This window comes from Microcebus murinus, chromosome 14, assembly GCF_040939455.1.
Source record: "Microcebus murinus isolate Inina chromosome 14, M.murinus_Inina_mat1.0, whole genome shotgun sequence".
NCBI classification, from domain to species: Eukaryota; Metazoa; Chordata; class Mammalia; order Primates; family Cheirogaleidae; genus Microcebus; species Microcebus murinus.
The window spans coordinates 37157242-37180482 of NC_134117.1; the positions used below are offsets into that span (position 1 = coordinate 37157242).

General features: G+C 34.9%; 1 protein-coding gene across 2 annotated transcripts in view; it reads left to right on the forward strand.

The window, feature by feature from the left end:
- Nucleotides 1-23241, forward strand: part of PRKG1 (protein kinase cGMP-dependent 1) — a 1210052-nt gene that overhangs the window by 57149 nt on the left and 1129662 nt on the right. The window contains exon 1 of one of the 2 annotated variants that reach the window (XM_012762920.2): nucleotides 18892-19845. The exons of the other annotated variant lie outside the window; for it this stretch is intronic. Coding sequence (XP_012618374.1) covers nucleotides 19535-19845 — 311 coding nt within the window. The 5' untranslated portion in view covers nucleotides 18892-19534. Of the gene's footprint in view, nucleotides 1-18891; nucleotides 19846-23241 lie in introns of those variants that run through there. 2 annotated transcript variants of the gene reach the window in all.

The following is a 23241-nucleotide window of genomic DNA, read 5'->3' on the forward strand; positions in this document are numbered from 1 at the left end:
TGCCCAACTTGCCATGCAAAATCAGGGTTGGAGAAGTTGGAGGGGTTGACTCCTGTTGTGGAATGATGTGAAATGCACCTTCCTAACAAGTCCCCTGACCCCAGTCTTTGCACTCTTCAGTTCATTAGCACCATGCTATTGAAATAAATTTCCTAAAACACAACTCTGATCAAGACACTTCTGTGCTCAGAATTGTAGCTGCCTTTCTTTTACAGAGTGCATGGAGTGTATGTTAGTAAGTTTGGCATTCCAAGGCCCTTCTCAGTCAGGCCTCTGTCTTCTTTCCATCTCTCTTTCAGCCACTCACCTACCTGTTCTACTCCACCCTAAATGACCCCCTTAGCCCATGTCTATTTTCCCTACATTTCCCCTTTTTGTTTGCTCTCCCCCTGCCCCAAACATCTTCCTTCTCTTTCTCCACTTATTCATATCTGACATCATCTTTTTGATCTGAGGTCAAATGGAGCCTTTCACTGTTTTCTTAAGATATATTTCTACTAAAGGCTTTTTCCTAATTTGTTGAAAAAATATATATGTGAAAATTATACTTGAGTTATACATATTTAGTAAGTTCTTTTTATCAAAACACTTAAGACATAGTAAATCGAGAAATTTTTGAAATCTGGAAGATATAAATTATATGTGTAAACACACACACACACAAATATATCATGGTCCATATCAATTTACCTAGGTAATTCTATAGATATAACTTTGAGGCCAGGATATATATCTAATTAATTTTTTATTTTCCAAAATATAATGGTTGATTGTACAATATAAATATCTGATGGTAGATTGGACTTGGAGCCTTTGATAATCTAAGACAGTTCCTTGAACCATGTAGATATCTAAAATAATATTCAATAATTCTTTCCCAATTGTTTTTAATAAAGTTAATAAAGCTTTTGTTTTAATCTTTCTTAAGAAATCATAACACACATAAAGAAAAGTACATAAATCATCATAAGTGTTCAATGAATTATCCTTACATACACCAGTATAACCACCACTCAGATCAAGAAGCAGAACTTTCGCAGCACCCCAGAAACCTTCCTTATGCTGTTTACTGATAACCAGCCTGAGTTTTCTCCTCAAAGGTAGCCTTTATCTTCACCATAAATTTGATTTACCCATGCAATATGTATGGCATATTATGTCTGGTTTATTTTGCTGAATATTATTTGTGAGCTCTACCGGTGTTGCTTGTAGCAATGTTTATTTTTATTTTTGTTTGTATTCTATTGCATGAATATACAATATACTTATATATTATAATGTTGATGGACAGTTGGATTGTTGCCAGTTTGTATTATTATGAATAATGCTGTTAAAAATATCTTTGCACACATAATTCAATAATAATATGTACATATTTATTTTGGGTATATCCTTAGGATTGGATTTTCTAGATTATAGGATATCCACATATGCGATTTAGATTAATTTATACTCCCACTAGTAATGCACGAAAGTTCACACAAACTAACAATTATTTGTGGAGCATACATATAGAAAAGTACATAAGTCATGTGTGTTCAGTGGATGTTTTTCAATTTTAGCTATTCTGGTAGGTATGTAAAACTCTGGTTTTAATTTACATTTCCCTAATGATTAATGAAGTGAGCAATATTTCGTGTTATTGGCTATTTGCACATCTTCTTTTATGAAATACCTGTTCAAGTATGTTACCCATTTCTCTGTGAGTTGTTTGTCTCTACTTTTGAGTTTTAGGAATTCTAGATATAGTTTGAGTAAAAGTCTTTTGCTGGTTATTTATTATAAATATCTTTTCCTACTAATACTTTATTGTTTACTTCTTGACTGTCTTAATGATGCCCTTTTTTCAACTTAGACTTAATTTTTTAGATAAGTTTTAGATTCATAGTAAAATTGAGCAAAAAGTACAGAGATTTCCTGCGTACCTCCTGCCCTACATGTGCACATCTTCCTCACTCTCAACATTTCCCACCAGGGTGGTACATTTGTTACACTTAGTGAACCTACATTGAAACATTTTTATTACCCTAAATCCATAGTTTATATTGGGGTTAGCTCTTGGTGTTGTACATTCTCTGGATTTGGACAAATGTATAATGATATACATCTACCTTAATAATGTATTTTGGTCAAAAGAATTTCCTAATTTTAATGTGGTTCATTTGATCAACTTTTTTCCTTAGAGTGAGTGCTTTTGGCTCCTTGTTTAAGACATTCATACCTACTCTAAGTTAATGAATACTCTCTCCTATGTTATATTTTGGAAGTATTATTATTTTGTCTGTCATTTAGATCTGTGATCATCTGAAATAGAATTGTATATAGTATGAAGAAGGGCACAAGATTTATTATCTTTTGTACAGATATTTAGTTGATGCAGCCCTATTTATTGAAAGGACCATCATTTGTGTAGTGCTACATTTGTGGTAAATCCAATGGCATACCTATGTATTAATAGGTTTATTTCAGGACTCTTCATTCTAATTTATTGAGCCATTTATTTATCCTAATACCACAAATGTTTATTTGCTTGTTTCTGGTATAGAAATATATTTTAATTTTTAATATAAATCTGCTATATACTGAAATTGCCAAGTTCACTCATTCAGTAGTTTGTCTGTATTTCTATGTATGCAGTTATGTAATCTTTTCTAATCTTTGTGTGTTTTATTTCTTTTTCTTCCCCTATTTCAATGAGCAGGACCTCAATTATAATGTTGGATAGGAGTGGTGATTATCCGTTACTTTTTGTGATACCATACGGAAATCTTTCAGTAATTCAACATTAAGTATGATGTTTTTTTGTAGATTTTGTGTACATGTATGTGTATATGTGTATGTGTGTATCTTTTATCAGATAAGTACTCTTTTTATTTCAAACTTTTAAAGATTATTTTAAAATCAGAAATGGATTTTGAATTTTATCAGATCCTTTTTTTCATATCTATGAATATACATTATTGTTATTCATTTCCAGCTTAATTGCTTTGCAGCAAGAGACCATAATTTCAATCCTTTGAAGTTTCTTGAAACTTGTTTTATGGCCTAGCATGTGGTCAGCTTTAATAAATATTGCTTATGCACTAGAAAGTGGTATATTTTGCAATTTGGGGGCGTAATGTTATATGTATTGAAATTAACTCAAGTTATATTCTTCCAGTCTTTTGTACCCTGGTTATTCTTGTCTGCTAGGTCTATCAGTTATTGCAAGAGATGAGTTGGAATCTCCTAATAAGGTCACAGATTTGTCCATATCTCTTCATAGCACTATGAATTTTTACTTTACATATATTGAGGCTGTCATTTAGTGCATATAGATTAGAACTATAGTGCATATAATTAGAACTATAATTACTTTCTGATAAATTAATACTTTTATTTTTGTGAAATGTTCCTCTTTAGTAATGCTTGTGTTCTTAAAATCTTTTTTGTTATTTTTTTTTTTTTTTTTTGAGACAGAGTCTCACTTTGTTGCCCGGGCTAGAGTGAGTGCCGTGGCGTCAGCCTAGCTCACAGCAACCTCAATCTCCTGGGCTCGAGTGATCCTTCTGCCTCAGCCTCCCGGGTAGCTGGGACTACAGGCATGCGCCACCATGCCCGGCTAATTTTTTTATATATATATATCAGTTGGCCAATTAATTCCTTTCTATTTATAGTAGAGACGGGGTCTCGCTCAGGCTGGTTTTTTTTTTTTTTTTTTGCGACAGAGTCTCACTTTGTTGTCCAGGCTAGAGTGAGTGCCGTGGCGTCAGCCTAGCTCACAGCAACCTCAAACTCCTGGGCTTGAGCGATCCTTCTGCCTCAGCCTCCCGAGTAGCTGGGACTACAGGCATGCGCCACCATGCCCAGCTAATTTTTTATATATATATCAGTTGGCCAATTAATTTCTTTCTATTTATAGTAGAGACGGGGTCTCGCTCTTGCTCAGGCTGGTTTTGAACTCCTGATCTTGAGCAATCCGCCCGCCTCGGCCTCCCAAGAGCTAGGATTACAGGCGTGAGCCACAGCGCCCGGCCCTTTTTTGTTATTATAGTAGAGATATACAAAGTTTCTTTTGATTGGTGTTTGGTTTATGTTTATCATTTTTACTGTAAACTTGTTTCCTTTTATAAAAATTGTCTCTTGTAAAATGTGATAGTTGTTTTTATTTTAATTCAATCAGACATTCTATGTCTAGTGACTGAAGTATTTAATCTGTTTACGTTAGTTTATTTACTGATACTTTTGGCTTTGATCATCCTATTTTCTATTTGTGGTTTTATTCTATGTTAATTTCTCTTTCCTTTTTTGCTCCTACTTGAATTAATCACTTATTGTTAATATTCAATTTTTCCTCTATCAATGTTATTTATACAGGTTTTATGTTTTTAAGTGGTTACCCTAGAGAGTGCAGCATGCAATATACAATACATTGTGTATTGCATATTCTTTTATATTATTGTTGTTAGATGTTATTATTTTATACACTAATAATTCATATACATTCACACTCATATTTATCCTTTCTATGATGTTTATATTTTTCTTAGACCTTTGTGCTTTCATATCGGTTCATTTCTTTCTGCCTGAAGAATATCTTTTAGTGTTTCCTTTAGTGCAATCTGTTGATTACAAATACTTTAATTTTTGTTTCTCTGGAAATATATTTATTTGCCTCTATTTTCAAAGGATATTTTATTCAAGTATAAAATTCTTTATTGGCAGTTTTATTTTCTTCCAGTCCTTTGAGGCTACCATTTTATTGTCTAATGGCTTTCATTGCTTCAATTAAAAAGCCAATTGCCATCTTATTGTTGCTCCTTTTAAGGTGATAGATATTTTTGTCAGTGTGCTATTAGGAGTTTTCTCTCTGTTTTTGATTGCAAGCAGTTTTATTGTGATATACCTACATGTGTGTTTCTGTGTGCTTTGTATTTTTTGTGTGAATGGTTTATAGTACCCCTTGAAATCTGTGGCCTGATACTTTTCATCAGTTTTCAAAAATTCAAAGTGATTATTTCTTGAAATATTGCTTTTGCCCTGTTCTCTCTTACCTATTCTTTTGGGGCTTCAATTATGTATGGGTTAGACCTTCTCCTATGACTCCACATCTCATATCCTTTATTTTTATGTATTTTTATTATTTGTATTTAATGTAGCTATTTCCATTCAAATTTATATTCCAGTTTACTAATTCTATCTTCTGCTATTAACTTAACTACAGTGATTAATTTTTCAGTTACTACCTTTTTAGCTCTAATATTTCAACTTAAATTTTTTATAATTTTTAGTTTTCTGCTAAAATTATCAACATTTTTATCACATTCCTAAAAAACGTTTGTCACAATTATTTTAAAGTTCATGTCTGATAATTCCAATATCAGCGTCTCCCATGGATCTCCTGTTGCATGCTTCCACTTTTCTCTTAGTTTTAGCTTATGGGGCATTGTCTTGGCATACCTAGCTGGTTTTGATTGAATCCCAACATTCCGCATTAAAAATTGTAGTGATAGTTTGAACCTCTGGATGATGTGATCTTCTCCCAGGGAAGATATACTTTTGCTACTGATAGGTAGGAAGACTAGGGTCAGATCTCTTTAATCCAATTATGGATTGAGAAGAGTTTCAGTCTTACTGATTACAGGGTTATTAGCAATTAAAATTTAGCCTTTATGGCTTTCAACTGGTTGAGCCTGAATTCTGATTTTTGTCCTTGCAGCCCTATGAGAATTTTAGAAGCTTTGCACAACTTCTTAGCCACTCAGCTTCCAATTTATGCTCAAGTACTTATTTTCCTAGGACTATTTTGTAATTGCTAAATGCCTCAGAAGAACATTGAATGCTTGGCTTACCTTTCTGGACTTCTGTTTTCTCTGGGATATTGGCCTCTCAATTCCTTAATGCTTGGAAATTTTCCAATGCCTTAATTTAATTTTTTTTCATTCAGCTTTTCTATTTATTCCTGGTGAAAGTGCTGGTTAGCAATAAGCTAATTCTCCATCACCAGAAGAAGAAATTGATAAGAAAATCTCTTAAATAATAATTTATTTTGAATTCAAAACAGTCTCTAATTAAAACGATAAAGTCAAGTTTAAAAGAAAATTACAAACAAGCTATTAATTTAGGCTCAGAGTGGTATTTTATATGTTCACAGTCATAGAGGAACTCAAAACCTCATTTATTTTTTAAAACTTTAGAGTATACGTAGGTTTATTGCAGCACAATTTACAATTGCAAAGATATGGAATCAACATAAGTGTCCACCAACCAATGAGTGGATAAAGAAAATGTGGTACACACACACACACACACACACACACACCCACCATGGAATACTACTAAGCCATAAAAATGAATGAAATAATGTCCTTTGCAGTAACTTGGATGGTACTGGAGGCCATTATCCTAAATGAAGTAGCTCAGGAACTGAAAACCAAATACCACATGTTCTCACTTTTAAGTGGGAGCTGAACTGTGGGTACATGGGGACACACAGGGTGGTAGAATTGACATTGGAGACTCAGAAGGACGGAGGATGGGAGGGGAGTGAGGGATGAAAAATTAACTATTGGGTACAAGGCACATTATTCAGGTAATGGGTATGCTAAAAGCCCAGATTTCACCACTATAAAATTCATCTGTGTAAACAAAACCCACTTGTACCCCTAAATCTATTGAAGTAAAAAAAAACAAAACTTTGAAGTTCAGTTGTAGAGAAACAATCTTTTTCTAATTTCCAATTTGAAAAAAATTTGATAAACTTTATACACTATTAGAAAAATATGCCAATTGTTAACTTGAATGACTTGATATTTTTCCTTGTTAGAACTAATGTTTAAAAAGTGACTAATATTGCCATTTACTGTAAGTTAATGAATACTACATTCAAGTACAGTTATGCATTACTGAAGACGGAGATACGTTCTAAGAAATGTGTCCTTAGGCGATTTCATCACTGTGTGAACATCAAAGAGTGAACTTACACAAACCTGGAGGGTACAGCCTACTATACACTTAGGCTGCATATGGTATAGCCTATTGCTCTTAGGTTACAGGATGTGACTGTACTGAATACTGTAAGCAATTGTAACCCAATGATAAGTATTGTGTATCTAATTATAGCAAAGGTATAGTAAAAATATGGTATTAAAGGTAAAAAATGATACATATATATAGGGCAGCTCCATTATAATCTTACTGGACTACTGTTGCATATCCAGTCAGTTGTTGACATAAATATTCTTATATGAGGCATGATTGTGCCTTACTAAGAGTCATTTTCTAACTTACTTTAGGATAAATAGCTATATGAATGGCAAACTTCCATTTGTATTACTAAAAATATTTTAACAATTGGAGTTTAATTTTTTTGAGGATCTGCTAATTAATGTCAAAAAGAAACCAATGTGATTTACCTGTTAACATTTATAATGAATGTGTTAAACATAAACAGTAATTTGCTCAATATGGAATAGAAAATTTGGACAGTAGAGGGTGCAATTGTACCTTTAGTTCTATATTTTAGTCATTAGAAATTAGTATTTAATGGCTGAGAGAAAAATTTGAAGAATGTACTGTTTGTTGAAGCCGTACACTATTTATGGAATTGTATTTAAAATGAGTCATGTAAAAAAGAAGTATAAATTTTATAATAATCTAATGCTTTGCTTAACTTTGCACTTTTAAAACAATGGCAAATTCAAATCTCTATTAGAAACTATTTTCAAAAGTATTATTTTAACTAAATAAAGAATATATTTTCTAAATGTAGAAGATTATATACATATATATCAACATGACATTTATCTTTTATAGAGCATAATCACTGTTAATCATATATATTTTTCCTCTTAGGAAATGCTACTTCCAAAAAGATTATGTATATTGATAACTATATCATGAGACTCCCATTTCTTAGGAGGAAAAAATATAATTAAGACTCACTAAAGATACATGATGTAATGTCAAAAAGTTATTATATTTAAATGGTTATTAGTGCGCCAGTGTTGTTGAATATCCAGAAGTTTCATGTAGTTGCAAATCAGAATCTTCTATTTCCATTTAGATTTTGAAGCATTATAAGATTGCAGTTTAAAACTTCATTTATAGAGATTTGTGGCGTTATAGATGTGTAAAACTTTGAATATTTATCTCCAAATTTGATCCTCTTTCATAGATAATGGTCTCCTATTTTTTTCCATGGAGAGGGCTTGAGCTTAGGTTTTTATTAAGTTTCACAAAAATTATCTTTCTCAAGACCATATTCAAGTACAATAAATTTGAAGAACTTTGGACGCCTTCTTGCTGACTTTTAGAAATTATAGGAAACATTTACCTGAGAAATAGTCCTTTTTTCATCAACAAACTATATATCCCCATCTTTAGGCTTAATTGAACAAGTATTTAACATAGCATTGAGACTTTATAATTATTGCCCTCGAAAGTTAGCACTTCAGTGTTCAGTTGACTGTGGTCATAAGCTTATGATTTTGTTTGAAGACCTACTCTGACATTCTATAGAAAAAGCAGAGAAAGAGCAAGAGAGAAAAGATGGGAGGTAAGTATATCTATTTTAAGAGTAAAGTTAGTGAATTAGAAATATTTTGGAAGATAAATGTGCTTGCGTGCATAAATTTGCTTCTTAAACTTAGGTATGGCATAAGCATTGGTTAGTAATCAGTGAAGTAATTTATTAAGTAACATACTTGGAAGCATCTGGTTTCAAAATATCAAATGATATGAATAGTTTTCTAAAAGATATACATTTTAAGAACTATTAAAAAGCACCAACTCCAAATAAAGCTGTCAGCCTTTTGAAGGAGTAGCTAGAATTGTGGAAGAAACAGAAAGAAATTGTAGAATTGTTGGTGCTGTGGACATTGCCAGTGTTATATAAAAAAGAGCACTGGACCTTGAAGACAATATATTATAAAGCTAAAAGAAAGAAAGAATCAGACATTACGGTAATTTAAAAGTGCATTAAGAGAGCTGATTGTCTAGGTGTAATTTGAAAAAAGTGATTGGATATCAAGAAGCATTATTTTCTAGAAAAATTTTCAAGGTGACAGGAAGAAAACATGGTTACCATGGGTCTCAAGCAACAAATATGTTGTTTAAAGAATGATATCTTTTTGATTTTTTTCTGTAGAAGAAAAGTGCATTTTTAAACTAAGCCTCTGATATATTTGATTTATTATATATAGAAAGGCTTAAACTAAGCCTCTGATATGTTTGCTTTATTACATATTACACACCACCATCATTAAATAGGTAGAGAAATTGTTCCTTTCTCCCTCTTCTCCATCAGAGAGGTATGTTGTAGATACTAAATAAATATTTTTTGACTTCATCCATTTATTCCTACCTTTATTTGTTTAATGAAATTAAAAAATATATAGTGAGAGCCTACTTGTGTTCGGTGTTGATGGACAAAATAGACCTAATTCCTTGCCTTCTTAGTTTACAGTCTAATGGGGCAGATACCTATTTAACACCTATCCATGGAATAATATATAATTATAAATTATGATAAATGTTATTATGAGGGAAACTATCTTGGGGATGATTCAGAAGGTTTGTTAGAGGAACTTATACTTAGGTTTATTTGAGTTAATGACTAAGATGGGAGGTGGTGATGGGGTAGCCATGAGCTTGGGATTTGAAGATAATATGAGGTGTTAGGAGAAAGCCTTCACAGGCAAAAAAAGGATCAAGTTCTGAAGTGTCAAAATAAAATTTCTTGGTGCTTGGAGATTTTGAAAAACTAAGAGATTAGAATAACATTTAGGTAATTAATTATTAATCAATTGTTCTCCTTATTTCAATCCCATTGTAATTTTCCCTTGAACATTTTCCCAACCTGAGCAACAATCCTGTGACCCAGCCTAGTTTTAAAGAGAGAAAATGTGGTTATGGGTCAAATGGCAATGCTAGTCTTTTCCTGTAGGCACCAAATTTGTCATATGTTCATGGTTTTCTGTCATGTCATTGGCTGTGGTTACAGGCTGGGCAAATTGTAGTTTTAAAGGGGAGATACCAGTGGTTGGCAGTACTGTTGGTGGTACTAGAATTAGATATTGCTGTGCATGTAGATAGCAATAAGGGATTTCACAAGTGGGGATGATGTTTGATCTTTTTAGTAACTTATCTGATTCCCTTTAAACAATTAAATTTCATGAATACTCAGGTTCAACACTTACAGTTTGAGTGGAAGGAATGTCTAGTTGTTTAAATCAAATGTGTATATTTACTATTTATGAACTATATACAGTATTTACTATTGTATACATTTACTTTATGCTTATTTTAGAGATTCATAATACATACTGGAAAATTAAAAGTACTGAGAATAATGCATAAAGAAATCTGTTTTGTTGAGTCTGAGTGTCTCCCAAATGGTTTTGACCATGGAGCCCTATTTCATTACACTTATCACTGTTTTAAGGAACTCTAGTGTTCTTTAGGTCACATTTTGAGGAAATACTTAGCTGTAGTATATGCTCTGATGGGTGAGAGTTCTGAATTAGTCATTGGGTTGCTGGCAAACTTTGCTTTGACCACTGGGTTTAGCTATTGCAGCATCTTTTACTCTGTGCTTTTTCTTGGTTATTTGTGGTTTCTTCATCAATTATTTTACTTCTCACAAGTTGATATTCTCTGATTCTGGAATATGAAAATGTATGAAATGTGTTAGTAGTTTGCTTTGTGAGCAATTGGTATTTAAATGAATATATGGATACTTAGAATCTTAAAATACAAAATTGTTTTTAAGAAAATTAATGTAATGAAAATTTTAAATGCTACTCTTTTCAATACATTTTGAAATACATCTTTACTGTCTTCTTTTTTTGTTTGTTTTTTGCAAAGGAGTTGTACAGTTTTCCATCAGTACCTCACTAGAAAATACTAAATGAATAAAACCACCTTCTGACATAGTCTAAAGTTATAAAGCCTTAAAAATGTCAAATGATCTAAGACTAATCATATGATTTGCAGCAATCAAACAGGTGTCACCAATTGAATACTGAGAGTTCTATGTGAAGTTTAGGATATTATCTTTTAATGTCTGTGAGTTAGAAGGAATTATTTTTCTTGGTAATGAAATGTTTTTCATATTTCAAATGCTTTTAAAATCCTGTAATGTGAGGAAGCTTGAGCTGTGTCTGAAGAGAGAGAAAAATTAAGGTGGTTTACCGTATTTCTCCACTTAGATGGTTGTCAAAGAAGGTAGAATGCAAAAGATTTGGGATGCATCTACCTCATGTGCCCACCTTACTTTTACATGAATGAGGGTTGATCAGCAAGGTGTGCTTTATATATTATACCTATGTTATATGCATGCTTATGAGGCATTTACAAGCATATGCACAGACACACACACACAGACACACTGACACACACTCATACACACACAAACACAGTTATTTATCTTTCTGTGGATCCCCATAGTAGCAATAAAAGTTCCATATAGTTCAAGTATAAGGAGAGGCATAATAGAAATAATTAGACATTTCAAAGACCCTTGTATATATTTTGTTTTCCATAACAAATTAAAGTGGTCTAAATGGCTTTAACTACCATTATTTACTCAGAGATATGAAGTAGAATTTTCATGTGAACTCAGTCAGGCTTCTATTTTAGTAATAATAAAAATGCCAAGTGAAGGAATAACTTTAAGAATAGTATGCTGAGAATTGGGAGATTTGGGTTCTATACTTGCCTCTGCCTTGGGTGAGTTGTTTCGTTTCCCTGGCCTTTAGGTTTCTTTAAATTTGAAATTAGGATGTTGAATTAAATGATCTCTGTAGTCCATTCCAGCTCAAAATTCTGTGATATTCATTATGAGTAAAGAATAAAGATACTGTCTTAGTCTGTTTTGTGCTGCTATAACAGAATATAAAAAATTGGGTAATTTATAAAGATAAGAGATTTATTTTTTATAGTTCTGGAGGCTGGGAAGTCCGAGGTCAAGAAGCCCAGGGCCTTTGTGCTACATCATCCCATGGCAGGAGGCCTAGGGGCAAGAGGACACAGTTGATGGGGCAGGAAAGAGGCCCAAACTCATTCTTTTATCAGGAACTCACTCCCATGAGAACTAACCCACTGCCAGGATAACAGCATTGATCTATTAATGAGGGCACAGCCCTCAAGACTTAATCACCTCTTAAAGTTCCCTCCTCTCAACACTGTTGCATTGGGGATTAGTTTCCAACACATGAGCTTTGGGAGAGGCATTCAAACCATAGCAGGTACCTTTGTGTTTTTTTGGTGGGAGCTAGAATTGGGTGGGGTCTCAAATCATGACAGTATTGCTATCACTCTTTTAATTATCTGTATTTGTGTGTATTTATGTGTTGTTTATGCCCTCAAGAGTGACATAACTAAATTAAATAATAGAGTGAATGTGAAAATACTGTTACATTAGGTAACTTTCACTTCTGTGACTGTTGAAAGAATGCTACTTGCTATGTACTGATGGAGGGTCTGACCTGTGGAAACTGGCAAATGAAAATAAACAATTTTCACTAAGTTCTCTATGTTCCTAACAGCAGCAGTTGCTTTTCCTATTACAAAAGCAAACATTTTGAAGATTTCTTTGTCATTTTTTCCACTTAAAATTGGTAGCTAGTATAGATGCTTTTCTAAGGAAGATAGATGGTTAGAATTTTGGCTGTATTATATTCTATGGAAAACTTAGATGAATTTTCCATAATAACTATGATCTTTGGGTAAAAAAATTCTTGCATAATGCAATGACTCAAGAAAGACAGAATATTCTGTACTAATAACAAAAAATGTGAAAACCCCTATTTATATAGGATATTGAAACTATATGATACTTCATATATTGCTATTTTTAAAACTTCATTATATAGTCATTTGCACATTTGTGTTTTAAGTTTAAATCTGAACCACTAATGTTTAAAGTATTCATTACTATCAGATTAAATGTCTATACTTTGAACAATGAATTTAAAAAATCCAGTCCAGACCAGGAAGGAGTTTTGGAATCTTTTAAAAAATGTACATTAGGTAATGTGACTGATAGATTTATAGTTAGTTACAAATACATAGCAAATATGTATATCTTGTGGATGTGAGCCTGGGGCTCCTATTCTTATTCCAAGAGTAATGCTTTCATAAACATTGGGCACTAAATCTTGGCCCTGGAATAATATCCATTGATTTTTACCAAACTATTGTTTTATTTACTTGTCATTAGAAAGGTGGATTTCTGTATCTCATGATGATTTTATAAAAGTAACAATATCAAGAGTTTCCTTAATGCGAAATTTGGTGATATTTTCTTGCCCATTAAGTTAATAAGAGTGAAGATCTTTAAATATTTCCCTACTAAGTCTTTTGCCTGCAACTCCCTGTTTTCCCCAAATCCTTGACTTTTTCACAATATAAATTTCTTGGCATCTTTCTGCTGCCTAATTGAGACATTTTTACTTACTGCCAAAAATTTAATTCACTTAAACTTGTAATTTATTCTCTTTCTTACATCTTCAGTATTTTCCTACCTTAACTAATCTTAATGAGTTTGTTAGGAAAATTTAGGTTTTCTTTACTCTAAATTTTGCTTACATAATGTATAGGAGGAGAATTGCCAAATAATATCTGTTGTTAAATGCTAGTTAAAATAAAAACAACAAAAAAGAAAAATCATTGACTACAGAGCTATTCTGTAAGCCAAATGATATCAAATCTGTTTTCAGAAGCAAAATTACCTTTGTAAATGTTTTTGAATATTTTGTAGAAAATACTGATGCATTCACTTACAAACAAGAAAAGTCACTGAAATGGAACTGAGAAACTAATTTATTTATCCTATAGGGAGATAGTATGATGTTGTATGCTCATGTACCTATTCATTGGGATTAAAATTCAGTAAAATGACATTTTTGTGAATAAAACATTTTAAATTATATTTTATGCACTTTAAAATTTTGCATTTATTAAAAAAACAGGAAACCAAATATTTTTCTTCTTAAAATATTTTATTTCTTCTGGTCATTGGAAATGGCAGCTTACTAAAGAGTACAAAGAAATGTTCATTTTGTTAGTGCATGAGTTTTCATGGGCACTAGTTTAGGCAGAGGCACAATAATAACTTACCATCATTTCAAGTGCTGGAATATAAGAATTCATTTCAACTAATATTAAGCATGACACTAATTCAGTATTAAATGCTAAGCACATTAGCAATTACAATACAGTGCACTATTACTTTCCAAGTCTCTGCAGTAAGTTTTTCATCATTAACGGTTTGTTTTTTTTTCTTTTCCATGCAGAACTTATTATTTGAAGTAGTATGACCTCAAAACAACGCAACCATTAGAATTTTTACTTATGCCATTTAAATATACATTTCTTACACCTGAATCTATCCACCAACCTCAATTAGACTAATTGTAAAGGAGTTAATTGAATACAGGTGTTTGAATCATTGTGTTTAATCCATATGAAACCAACCTAAAGTTCCAGTTTTTTTTTTTTTTTTTTTTTGAGACAGAGTTTCGCTTTGTTGTCCAGGCTAGAGTGAGTGCCGTGGCGTCAGCCTAGCTCACAGCAACCTCAAACTCCTGGGCTCAAGCGATCCTCCTGCCTCAGCCTCCCGAGTAGCTGGGACTACAGGCATGTGCCACCATGCCCGGCTAATTTTTTTTTTTTATATATATATCAGTTGGCCAATTAATTTCTTTCTATTTATAGTAGAGACGGGGTCTCACTCTTGCTCAGGCTGGTTTTGAACTCCTGACCTTGAGCAATCCGCCCGCCTCGGCCTCCCAAGAGCTAGGATTACAGGCGTGAGCCACAGCGCCCGGCCAAGTTCCAGTTTTTATAAAACAATAAACCAAAAAAAGAACCTTGAATCTATGTTTAATTTATTAAAGCATAATTAAAATTCTATTGTCGGACTCCTGCATAGCTCAAAGACAATTCCTGTAGTATACAATGGAATATGATTTCTTTCTTGAAACATTCACACAAACAAATGTGTAAGTGGGTTTGTAATGTGCATAAAATAATAGATATTAGCATTACATATTACCTTGGTTTTACTTTTCTATCAGTAACTTTGAAAGTAAAATTTAACATATTTATAAACTCGAGAGGCTCAGCAATCCTGAATTAAATAAATATAGTGACCAACAGTCTTGGTTTGACTAGGACTGAAAGGTTCTTAGAACTTTTAATTTTAAAACCAGGATAATCCAAAGCTGTTCTAGTATTAAAACCAGAATGTTCTAAGGCAAACCAGGGTGACATGGTGCTGGAAGAAAGACAGTTTTGGAAAAAGGAACTTTTTAAACATCTTTTTCCTGCCCTTTTAGGATTTTTCAAATTTCTTATCTGTCTACCTTCCACCCCAAAGTCAAGCAAGTTAAAGTTAAAGGCCACTTTTATCTCCCTGGATCCAGAACAAGACAGCAGCAACACTTGTAGAAGGCAATGAGGGATAGGGGCTTGGGCTCTACATCAAATGATCTGGATTTAAACCCAGACTTTGCCATTCATTAGGTGGGTTATTCTGTGCCTCCATCTCCTCAGATATAAATAGAAATATTAATAATATTCAACTTAGAGGGTTGTATGAACAGTGTCTGTCATGCAATGAAAGTTCATGGAAATTAGTTACTTTTATTGTGATCTTGATTATGATTCACAACTTAGAACAAGCCATTATGTCTGCCAGTAATAGCCTTCATATCTAGATTCTTAGGAGTACTTGTTACTTTTAGCAATTTTCTGCAAAGTTTGGCTTCCATTACCTAAAAATCTCAGCTGTATTTTTGTTTGTTTTCCCTATTCAAGATATATACATGAAATAGCAGAAAAAATTTTCAAACTTAGGACTCTTCCAGGAAATGTAGCATCCATGGAATGGACAAATGGATGATAAAATGATCACAGTTCTTTTGGGGCTAATTATGTTTTTAGTGATGGATAATAAATTGTACAGACTTTATTTTTTAATGGCCAGTATTATAATAAAGCTACTTTATTGAATATACCATTAAATGATTCTGAGATCCATTAAGGAAGACATGGTAATATTTATTCTTGATCATGAGGTTTGGGTGCAAAACTGAAGAACATATTAGAGTTCTAACGTGCCACAGTTTGGTCTGACTACCAGTAGGACTTTACTTCTGTTAAAGCTATGACAAAGGCAAACTGCTGAAAAGCAGGCTGTGAGTTGACTATGGAATTCTAGACTGTGAATTCAGTTCCTTAAAAATTGCATTGTTCTTAGATTTAGCATCTAACATCAAGGCCTCATCTCAGATAGGCATTGGGAAAGGAGTTCAGCCCATGTTATTCGCCTCCACTCCATTCCAGATAGAATTTGTGGTAGATGTTTCCTAAGCAGAATGTTGACTTGTGCCTTATCTTTGATCTGGTAAATGGGCCAATTAAGTTTTCTAGGGGACACATAGTAAAGACAATTTGTTGAAATGCAATTGCAAGATCTTGATTTTTCACATAAAGTTTATTTCCAGCATTTACTAAGTACAGTGCAAAAGAAAATATTAGAATCACTGAAAAGGTTGAGATGGAAACCTGGTTCCTCAAGATCTAAACAACCAGTCAAAAACATCATTGAAAAATTTACTTAAAATGTTTATTTTGACTTTAAGAGTGAGAGAGAAAAGCCTAGAACTTTGAAATTTGCATAAATAATTATAAAACATTTAAGGGGAAATGAAATTATTTTTACAATATAGGCTAACATAACTGAGTATAGTCTATATCTTGAGCACCTTTTAAAGTCAAATTGTAATGAATGGATCTTTTCATCCATTCATTTACTTTGTGTTGTTACAACAGACTCTTACTATCAGATTCATCCTAAAACATTTTGTATCATGAAAATGCCATTTAAATTAAAATATAATGTGGATACATCCTATGTTTCATGTAGATATACTAGCTTAAATAGTGAAAATTATTTACACGAGTGTAAAAAACCTCACTTTTGTTCAGAATACCTGATATTTTTGGTTGAAGTGCTATTTTTAAATTTTTATTTTTGAGAAAAATGCTTTAGTTTCTATTTTCCTTTGTGTATATAGACAGCCTTTCTACAAATGAAGAAAACACCTCTCTACTTTGTGCTGCTCAAAGACATTAAGTAACCCTATTTAAGCCTTAAATGAACTCTAAAAACAAAACTTTGCTTAGCAGTTGTCTAATGATGTCCCCTATGCATTGCTTTGGATATATTTTTAGACGTAAACTCTTGGCATCATGGACCCCAATATAGATCTATAGGAAGAAGTCATTTAGTATTAAACATTTTCCCATGGAAATAAAGAACTCCCACAGGTTGAATAAGATAAGAATTTGTCCTTTTGCCTAGAAGAAGGAAATTGTCATGGAAGCTCTTTTAGAATACAGTCAGTAATACAAAGTCAAAGTACTTCTGCTTGGTTTACTTTTAATTAAAACAATAATAATTCAGAACAATTATTTACTGCTGTCAGTATATGTATGTTATTCATGTTTCTTCCTTACGAATGAAAATGTTTTGGGAATTATTCACTTTATATAGTGCATTCTGAAATGAATGAACTTCTGAAAATGTGCGTGTTGAAAAGCAGAAAAATTAAGTGTCTATGTCATCTTTACTAAGAGAATTAGATTATAATCTGTGTGAAAGAATGTTTGGGATTGTATATCCTTTGTCATTGATACCTCCATTCATAAACAAATACACTTTAAATCAAACAGCTTGTTAACTTGCCAGTAGCTTGCTGGTTTTTTCTTCCTTCCTGCCTTTTTTTTTGTAAGCTCAAATACAAAAAGTGTGTATTCAAAAGCAAAAGTGAGCAAGTTTTTTGATATTAATATTTGTATTCTTGGCTAAGTCTAGATTCCAGTGAATAGTTGTGCACTGCAAGTCAGTTTTAATTTATTTTCTATCTATTTTGTTTTAATGTTAAGGAATAACCAAATAGAGCATTGACGATTATAATATTGAGTGCCCAAGAATAGTAATTAAAAGGCTGCTAATAAAGATTCTAAAGATTTGATGAGTTGTTGAAGATTTAAACAAATATTAAGAATTTAGGAAAGTAGTAGGTAAATAGTTGGGGATTCTAAACATGTGTTCCCACGATGGGAGAACAACCCTTGAACAGAAAGGCTGCTACCGGATTGGCATCATTGTAGGAAATATTGTGGGGGCAGGGGTGGGGTGGGAGTGGGTGGGTGGGGTGACTTATAGAATATAGTGTGCAGTTTAGTGCAGCCAATTTGGTCTTCCTTCCCGTTTAGGATTTTCCCTCTTCTTCAGAGTTTGTGTCAGGATTTCTTCCTAACCATTCAAGTGGAAAGATACATTCCTAACAGCTTGGTTGTCAGGAAAATAATATTTTCAAAGGTATGGTTCCGTTTCAAGATGAACTTTTTGGAGCTGGGGAATGATTTTTAACTCCCACCTCCTCCCCCGCCAGATTCAGCAACTGGAAGAAGCCAGGCCCATCAGTAACCTTTCTCCAGACCCTAGCCCGAGGTGGGAGAGATGGTGGAGCAGCTGAGCAGCCCTCTAGGGCCCAAATCCGTTTTTGGCCACTGCCCTAAAAAGAGTTCCTAGATGTGAGTTTGGAAGGGGCAGAAAAAATGAGTCACTAGCAGGAGCTGGCAGACAGTAGCAACGCTTAGGGGGGACAACTTACACACTCCCTTTCCTCCAACCCCAGTTTCCAAAGGCTGTACTGGGGAAATCCCTCTCTGGCACGTACTGGCTCTCACCTTCTGAGAGGCAAGTTTCTTTTCAAGCGTTAGCCACCTGTGTGAAGCGCTCCCCGTGGGAAAGGTGGCGTGGGAGAAGCGAAAGCTCAGTCCCAGCGCTCCGGAGCTTTTCTTGGTTGAGGCTGGCGGTCTAAATACCTCCCGAACTCAGAGCTCTTAGGATGCAGAGTCCTCTCTGCCCTCGGACGTCGCCAGGATCGTAGCTCAACGTTCTCAAGACTGGTATGCTCTGGAGCCGGCTGACGCCTGCCGGGTTTGCGCGGGGTCCTGCCAGTCCTCGCCCTCCCACCTCCCCACCCCCAAAGTAGTGCTCCCGCCTCGCTCCGCCTGCACACCCCCCAGCGCGCCTCCGAGGTTTATCAGGTCCTCACACACCCCGCCGGCTTCCTCTGGCGCCCGGCGTGAGTGACCCAGCCGGACCCGCCGCTGCCTCGGAGCCCCCATTCAAGTCCCTTCCTCCCTCTCGCCTGCCACCGCGCCTCCCGCCTCCGCGCCCCCGCGCCTCGGCGCCCACTGCGTCTCAGGTTTAATCCCCGGTTGGACCTGCTGTTTTGCTCATCCCCACGCTCAGCCTCTCAGTAAGCCCGGAGAAGTGGAATCTGCACGCTGAAACTCTCGGTGGCTGGAGCCGACTGGGCATGCTCAGAAGCCAGGGCTGGCTTTGGTCTCAAGTAGGAAGCTTTTGCACTCGGGAGGCAGCGACGACTTTGGGGAAAGTTGATCGGAGAGGGGAGGAAGCCCCAAGACGCGGAGCAGCGGCAGGAAGGAGCCCCCGGCAGCCCGGAGGAGCATGGGCACCCTGCGGGATTTACAGTACGCGCTCCAGGAGAAGATCGAGGAGCTGAGGCAGCGGGATGCTCTCATCGACGAGCTGGAGCTGGAGTTGGATCAGAAGGACGAACTGATCCAGAAGCTGCAGAACGAACTGGACAAGTACCGCTCGGTGATCCGACCAGCCACCCAGCAGGCGCAGAAGCAGAGCGCGAGCACCTTGCAGGGCGAGCCGCGCACCAAGCGGCAGGCGATCTCCGCCGAGCCCACTGCTTTCGACATCCAGGATCTCAGCCATGTGACCCTGCCTTTCTACCCCAAGAGCCCACAGTAAGCAGGGGTTACGCGCCGGGTCCGTGTGGCACCCTGGCGGTGGGGAGCTGCGGGTCTCTGTATTGTCTGTCGGCCCCCGCCCCTCCCGCTTGCCATGTCTGTCCTCATCCTCAGAAATGTTTCGTTTTAACGGGCACTTCTTGCGGGGCTGTGCACGTTTCTCAGAGCCAGACTCACTGCACATACGTTGCCTTCGTGTCTTTGTCAGATGTCAAGGTATTATTTTTAAATACACATATACATTCATATATGCCACCTAGTGTACGTAGAGTTTGAACGCGCCCCAGGTGTGTGTCCGACCGTGCGTGTGTGAGCGTGACCGGAGGAATAAAAAGCCCCTGTCTCCTAAAAGCCCTGGCAAACCAGCCCAACCGGAAAATCCTAAATGCAGGCTCATCAGACTTGAAATGAAATGCGTCTGATAGCTCCCTTACTTTCTATGCTTTTGTGGCTCTCGCGGATTTCTCTACCTGCTGGCGCTTCACGCTGGTACCCTTCAAACCTCAGGTTCTGTCGTTATCAAAGTGTAAAAAATAAGCAAATACCCATAGAAAAGGGAAGTATTTTTTGATTTCTTGAGTTGGATGACATTTACAATCCATAAATGGAAGACTAGTCTGTTGATTTTTTAAAAATATTTTTTCATAACATCTGAGGGAGAAGATTGCTTGTTTTCCTTCAGGAATTTGCATAACGTTACTAATGGAGCAGCTCCATCACTCAAGACGGTTGCATGTTTCCAGGGTCAAATACAGATAAGTACACTTACCTTATTTACAGCGTGGACACATTGTTTGCCTTACTCCTGGCTTCTAATGCAACCACTCTGGTATTGTTCTAGCATGTTAGAAAACTGTGTAGTTCTGATGTCAGTGGGCTTCAGAACTTGGTTTGGGGAAAAAAAATTGAATGAAACTTGTTATACAACACTCAACTCAGAATCCATAGGGAGAGTAAAGAAGCAGTAATGAGAGGTTAGTATAGAATGAGGGAGAGCGCACAAATGAATGGCATTTTTAATTAGTAGATAATGAGATAATTGATAAAACTGAGGATTTTGCTACTCTTAACTACATCACATTGTCTGGATGACACGTGTTACATAATAATACAAATTCCCTTGAAACCCCTTGCTTCATAAAGACAAGAAATTAATATAAAGAGAAAAAGTAAATGTTTGATTACCTCTATATTTATTTATTGGATTTTTGGGGGGAGAGATGAGGAGCATGCACTAATTATACTTTTGAAAACTTACAGTTATACCTATACATAGTGGTTCTCATGGAACGTTTGCTGTTCCTCATGCAGGTGTAGCTTAAGGAGGAGTTTGTGTTCTGTGAGGGAGTGGAGGAGAGACAATAAGGATAAACATTCCTGAGATTCTCACCTTACCAAGTTGCCCTAATAGTTCAGCAGACTTAGATTTGCCTTAGAAACCTGAGGGATCTGAATCGACTTCAGCTATCTCTGGTAAATTAATTTGCAGTCCTGACATGCTTGCCTGTTTTAGCTAACAAGGTACATGACCATCTCTCCTGGGCCAAGTTTTGCATAATGAAAAAATAACTCAAAGATAGCTACCTGCATCTTTAAACATTCCATAAAATTTCATTTTAGTATCTGCAGGACTTTGGAGTAACAGAGCAAACTCTGCTTTTATGAAAAGACCATTTTAATAGGGTTTATAATGAAGCATGATCAAGCCAGCTGATAACTCCGGTTAAACGTTCTATCAGAGAAAATCTAAAGGAATCTAGGCAGTAGGGAATGAACTGGACAATGTGGTAAGTTTTAGAAACCTCTCAGTGCTTGACTTGTAAAATAACTAGATTAAAAAGAAAAGTACATGGTGGAAAATGAAATTAGTGTGGCAAATAATTTACAACATCCATTATAATAAACATTTTATTCATTGAACAATGTTGTGCGTTCTCATATTTATTTAATAACCTGTGTTTTAAAGAACTCGGCTCTTAAGGTATTGCCATGATGGATTTTGTGATTCTGAAGGATTTTATTGAAGAAAATGATAGAATGTCTTCTAAGCTTAAATATTTTTGGAAAAACATCTGTTCTTTTTTCACACTTACATAAAGAAAACTAGAATAAAATTGGCTTGAGTAGTAGAATGTGTACCTTTCTTAGGGGAAAAAGAATTATACTGTACGCAGAATGATTATATATTAGGTCATTTTAGTGGTTACACAAGATAGCTCCACAAAGAATTAAGAAAACTTGCCAAACCAAAGAAGACCTGTTTGCATTTCAGTTTATTTCACTATGAATAATTTGACTACACAGACTTATTGGCAACAAGTGTTTATGTTTTTATATTCCATCTTTTCTGCAGCTTAAATTTAGCCATCTTTCTTAAACTTACACATAGATTATTATGAGTTTAAGTTAGAACAAAACCAACTAAATAGATTAAAATTAATTTCAAGTTCACATTCATGTTAGTTTTGATACTGTTTTTTTTTTAGATATGGGTAACTGACCAGCTAATGTTCATTCAATTATCTGATATATGCAAATATGTTTGTCTAGTTTTTACTTCTGAAGATTATAATTTTTTTTAAAAATTCTGTTTTCTTAGTGATTTTTGATCATTTAAAAATAGTGTAAAATGTAAACTAACTTAAAACTTTAACCATCTTTACATTTTTGGTTTGGAATTTTCCCTTGAAGGTAGGAATTGGAGAGAAGTCTCTGTCAGATTCCAGCACAGAACCAGGGCACCTTGCTACACCTATTGGGTGGGGGAGTGTTTGTGTCGGTCTCTTTCACAATCTGTATAGATATAGTCCTTAAGCCCTTCTTATGTTATGAAAGGGATGAAAAGAACTGATGTAGCAAATTGGAATCTGTGTTCCACTGCTACCAAATAACTGCTTGAGAATGTAAAACTACTAGACTGCATAGTTTGAAAGAAATTGAGCAAATCCTAAAAAAAATTAAAAAAAAAAGCCCAAGGATCCATTATATAAAATCAGATTGCCTGTTGATTGTGTATGTAGAATGGGTCTTACGGACTTTCAAAGTAGTTTTATTCCTGAAAATTGACTGATATTTTGATCCTAACCCTTTACCTATTAAAAATATGCCCAACTCTTTTTCATTTTGCTGTCATGGGGTTCTATGTCATTTTGGTTACACTATATGGACTGAAGTTCCTAAAAGTTGTTAGTGTCTCTGTATTTATGTTAAGCTGTTGCTTTTCACCCCAGAAGAAGCTGAATTTCAGAGAATTACATGTTCTCTTCTGTTTTACTTTTTGATTGTGAAGTACTTTAGAAGAGCTGAAGATAAAAAGAAACATATTTTCTCATTTTTAACGAGGCATTAATTTTATAAAGATCTTATATGATCTTTTAAACCTTGATACTAATA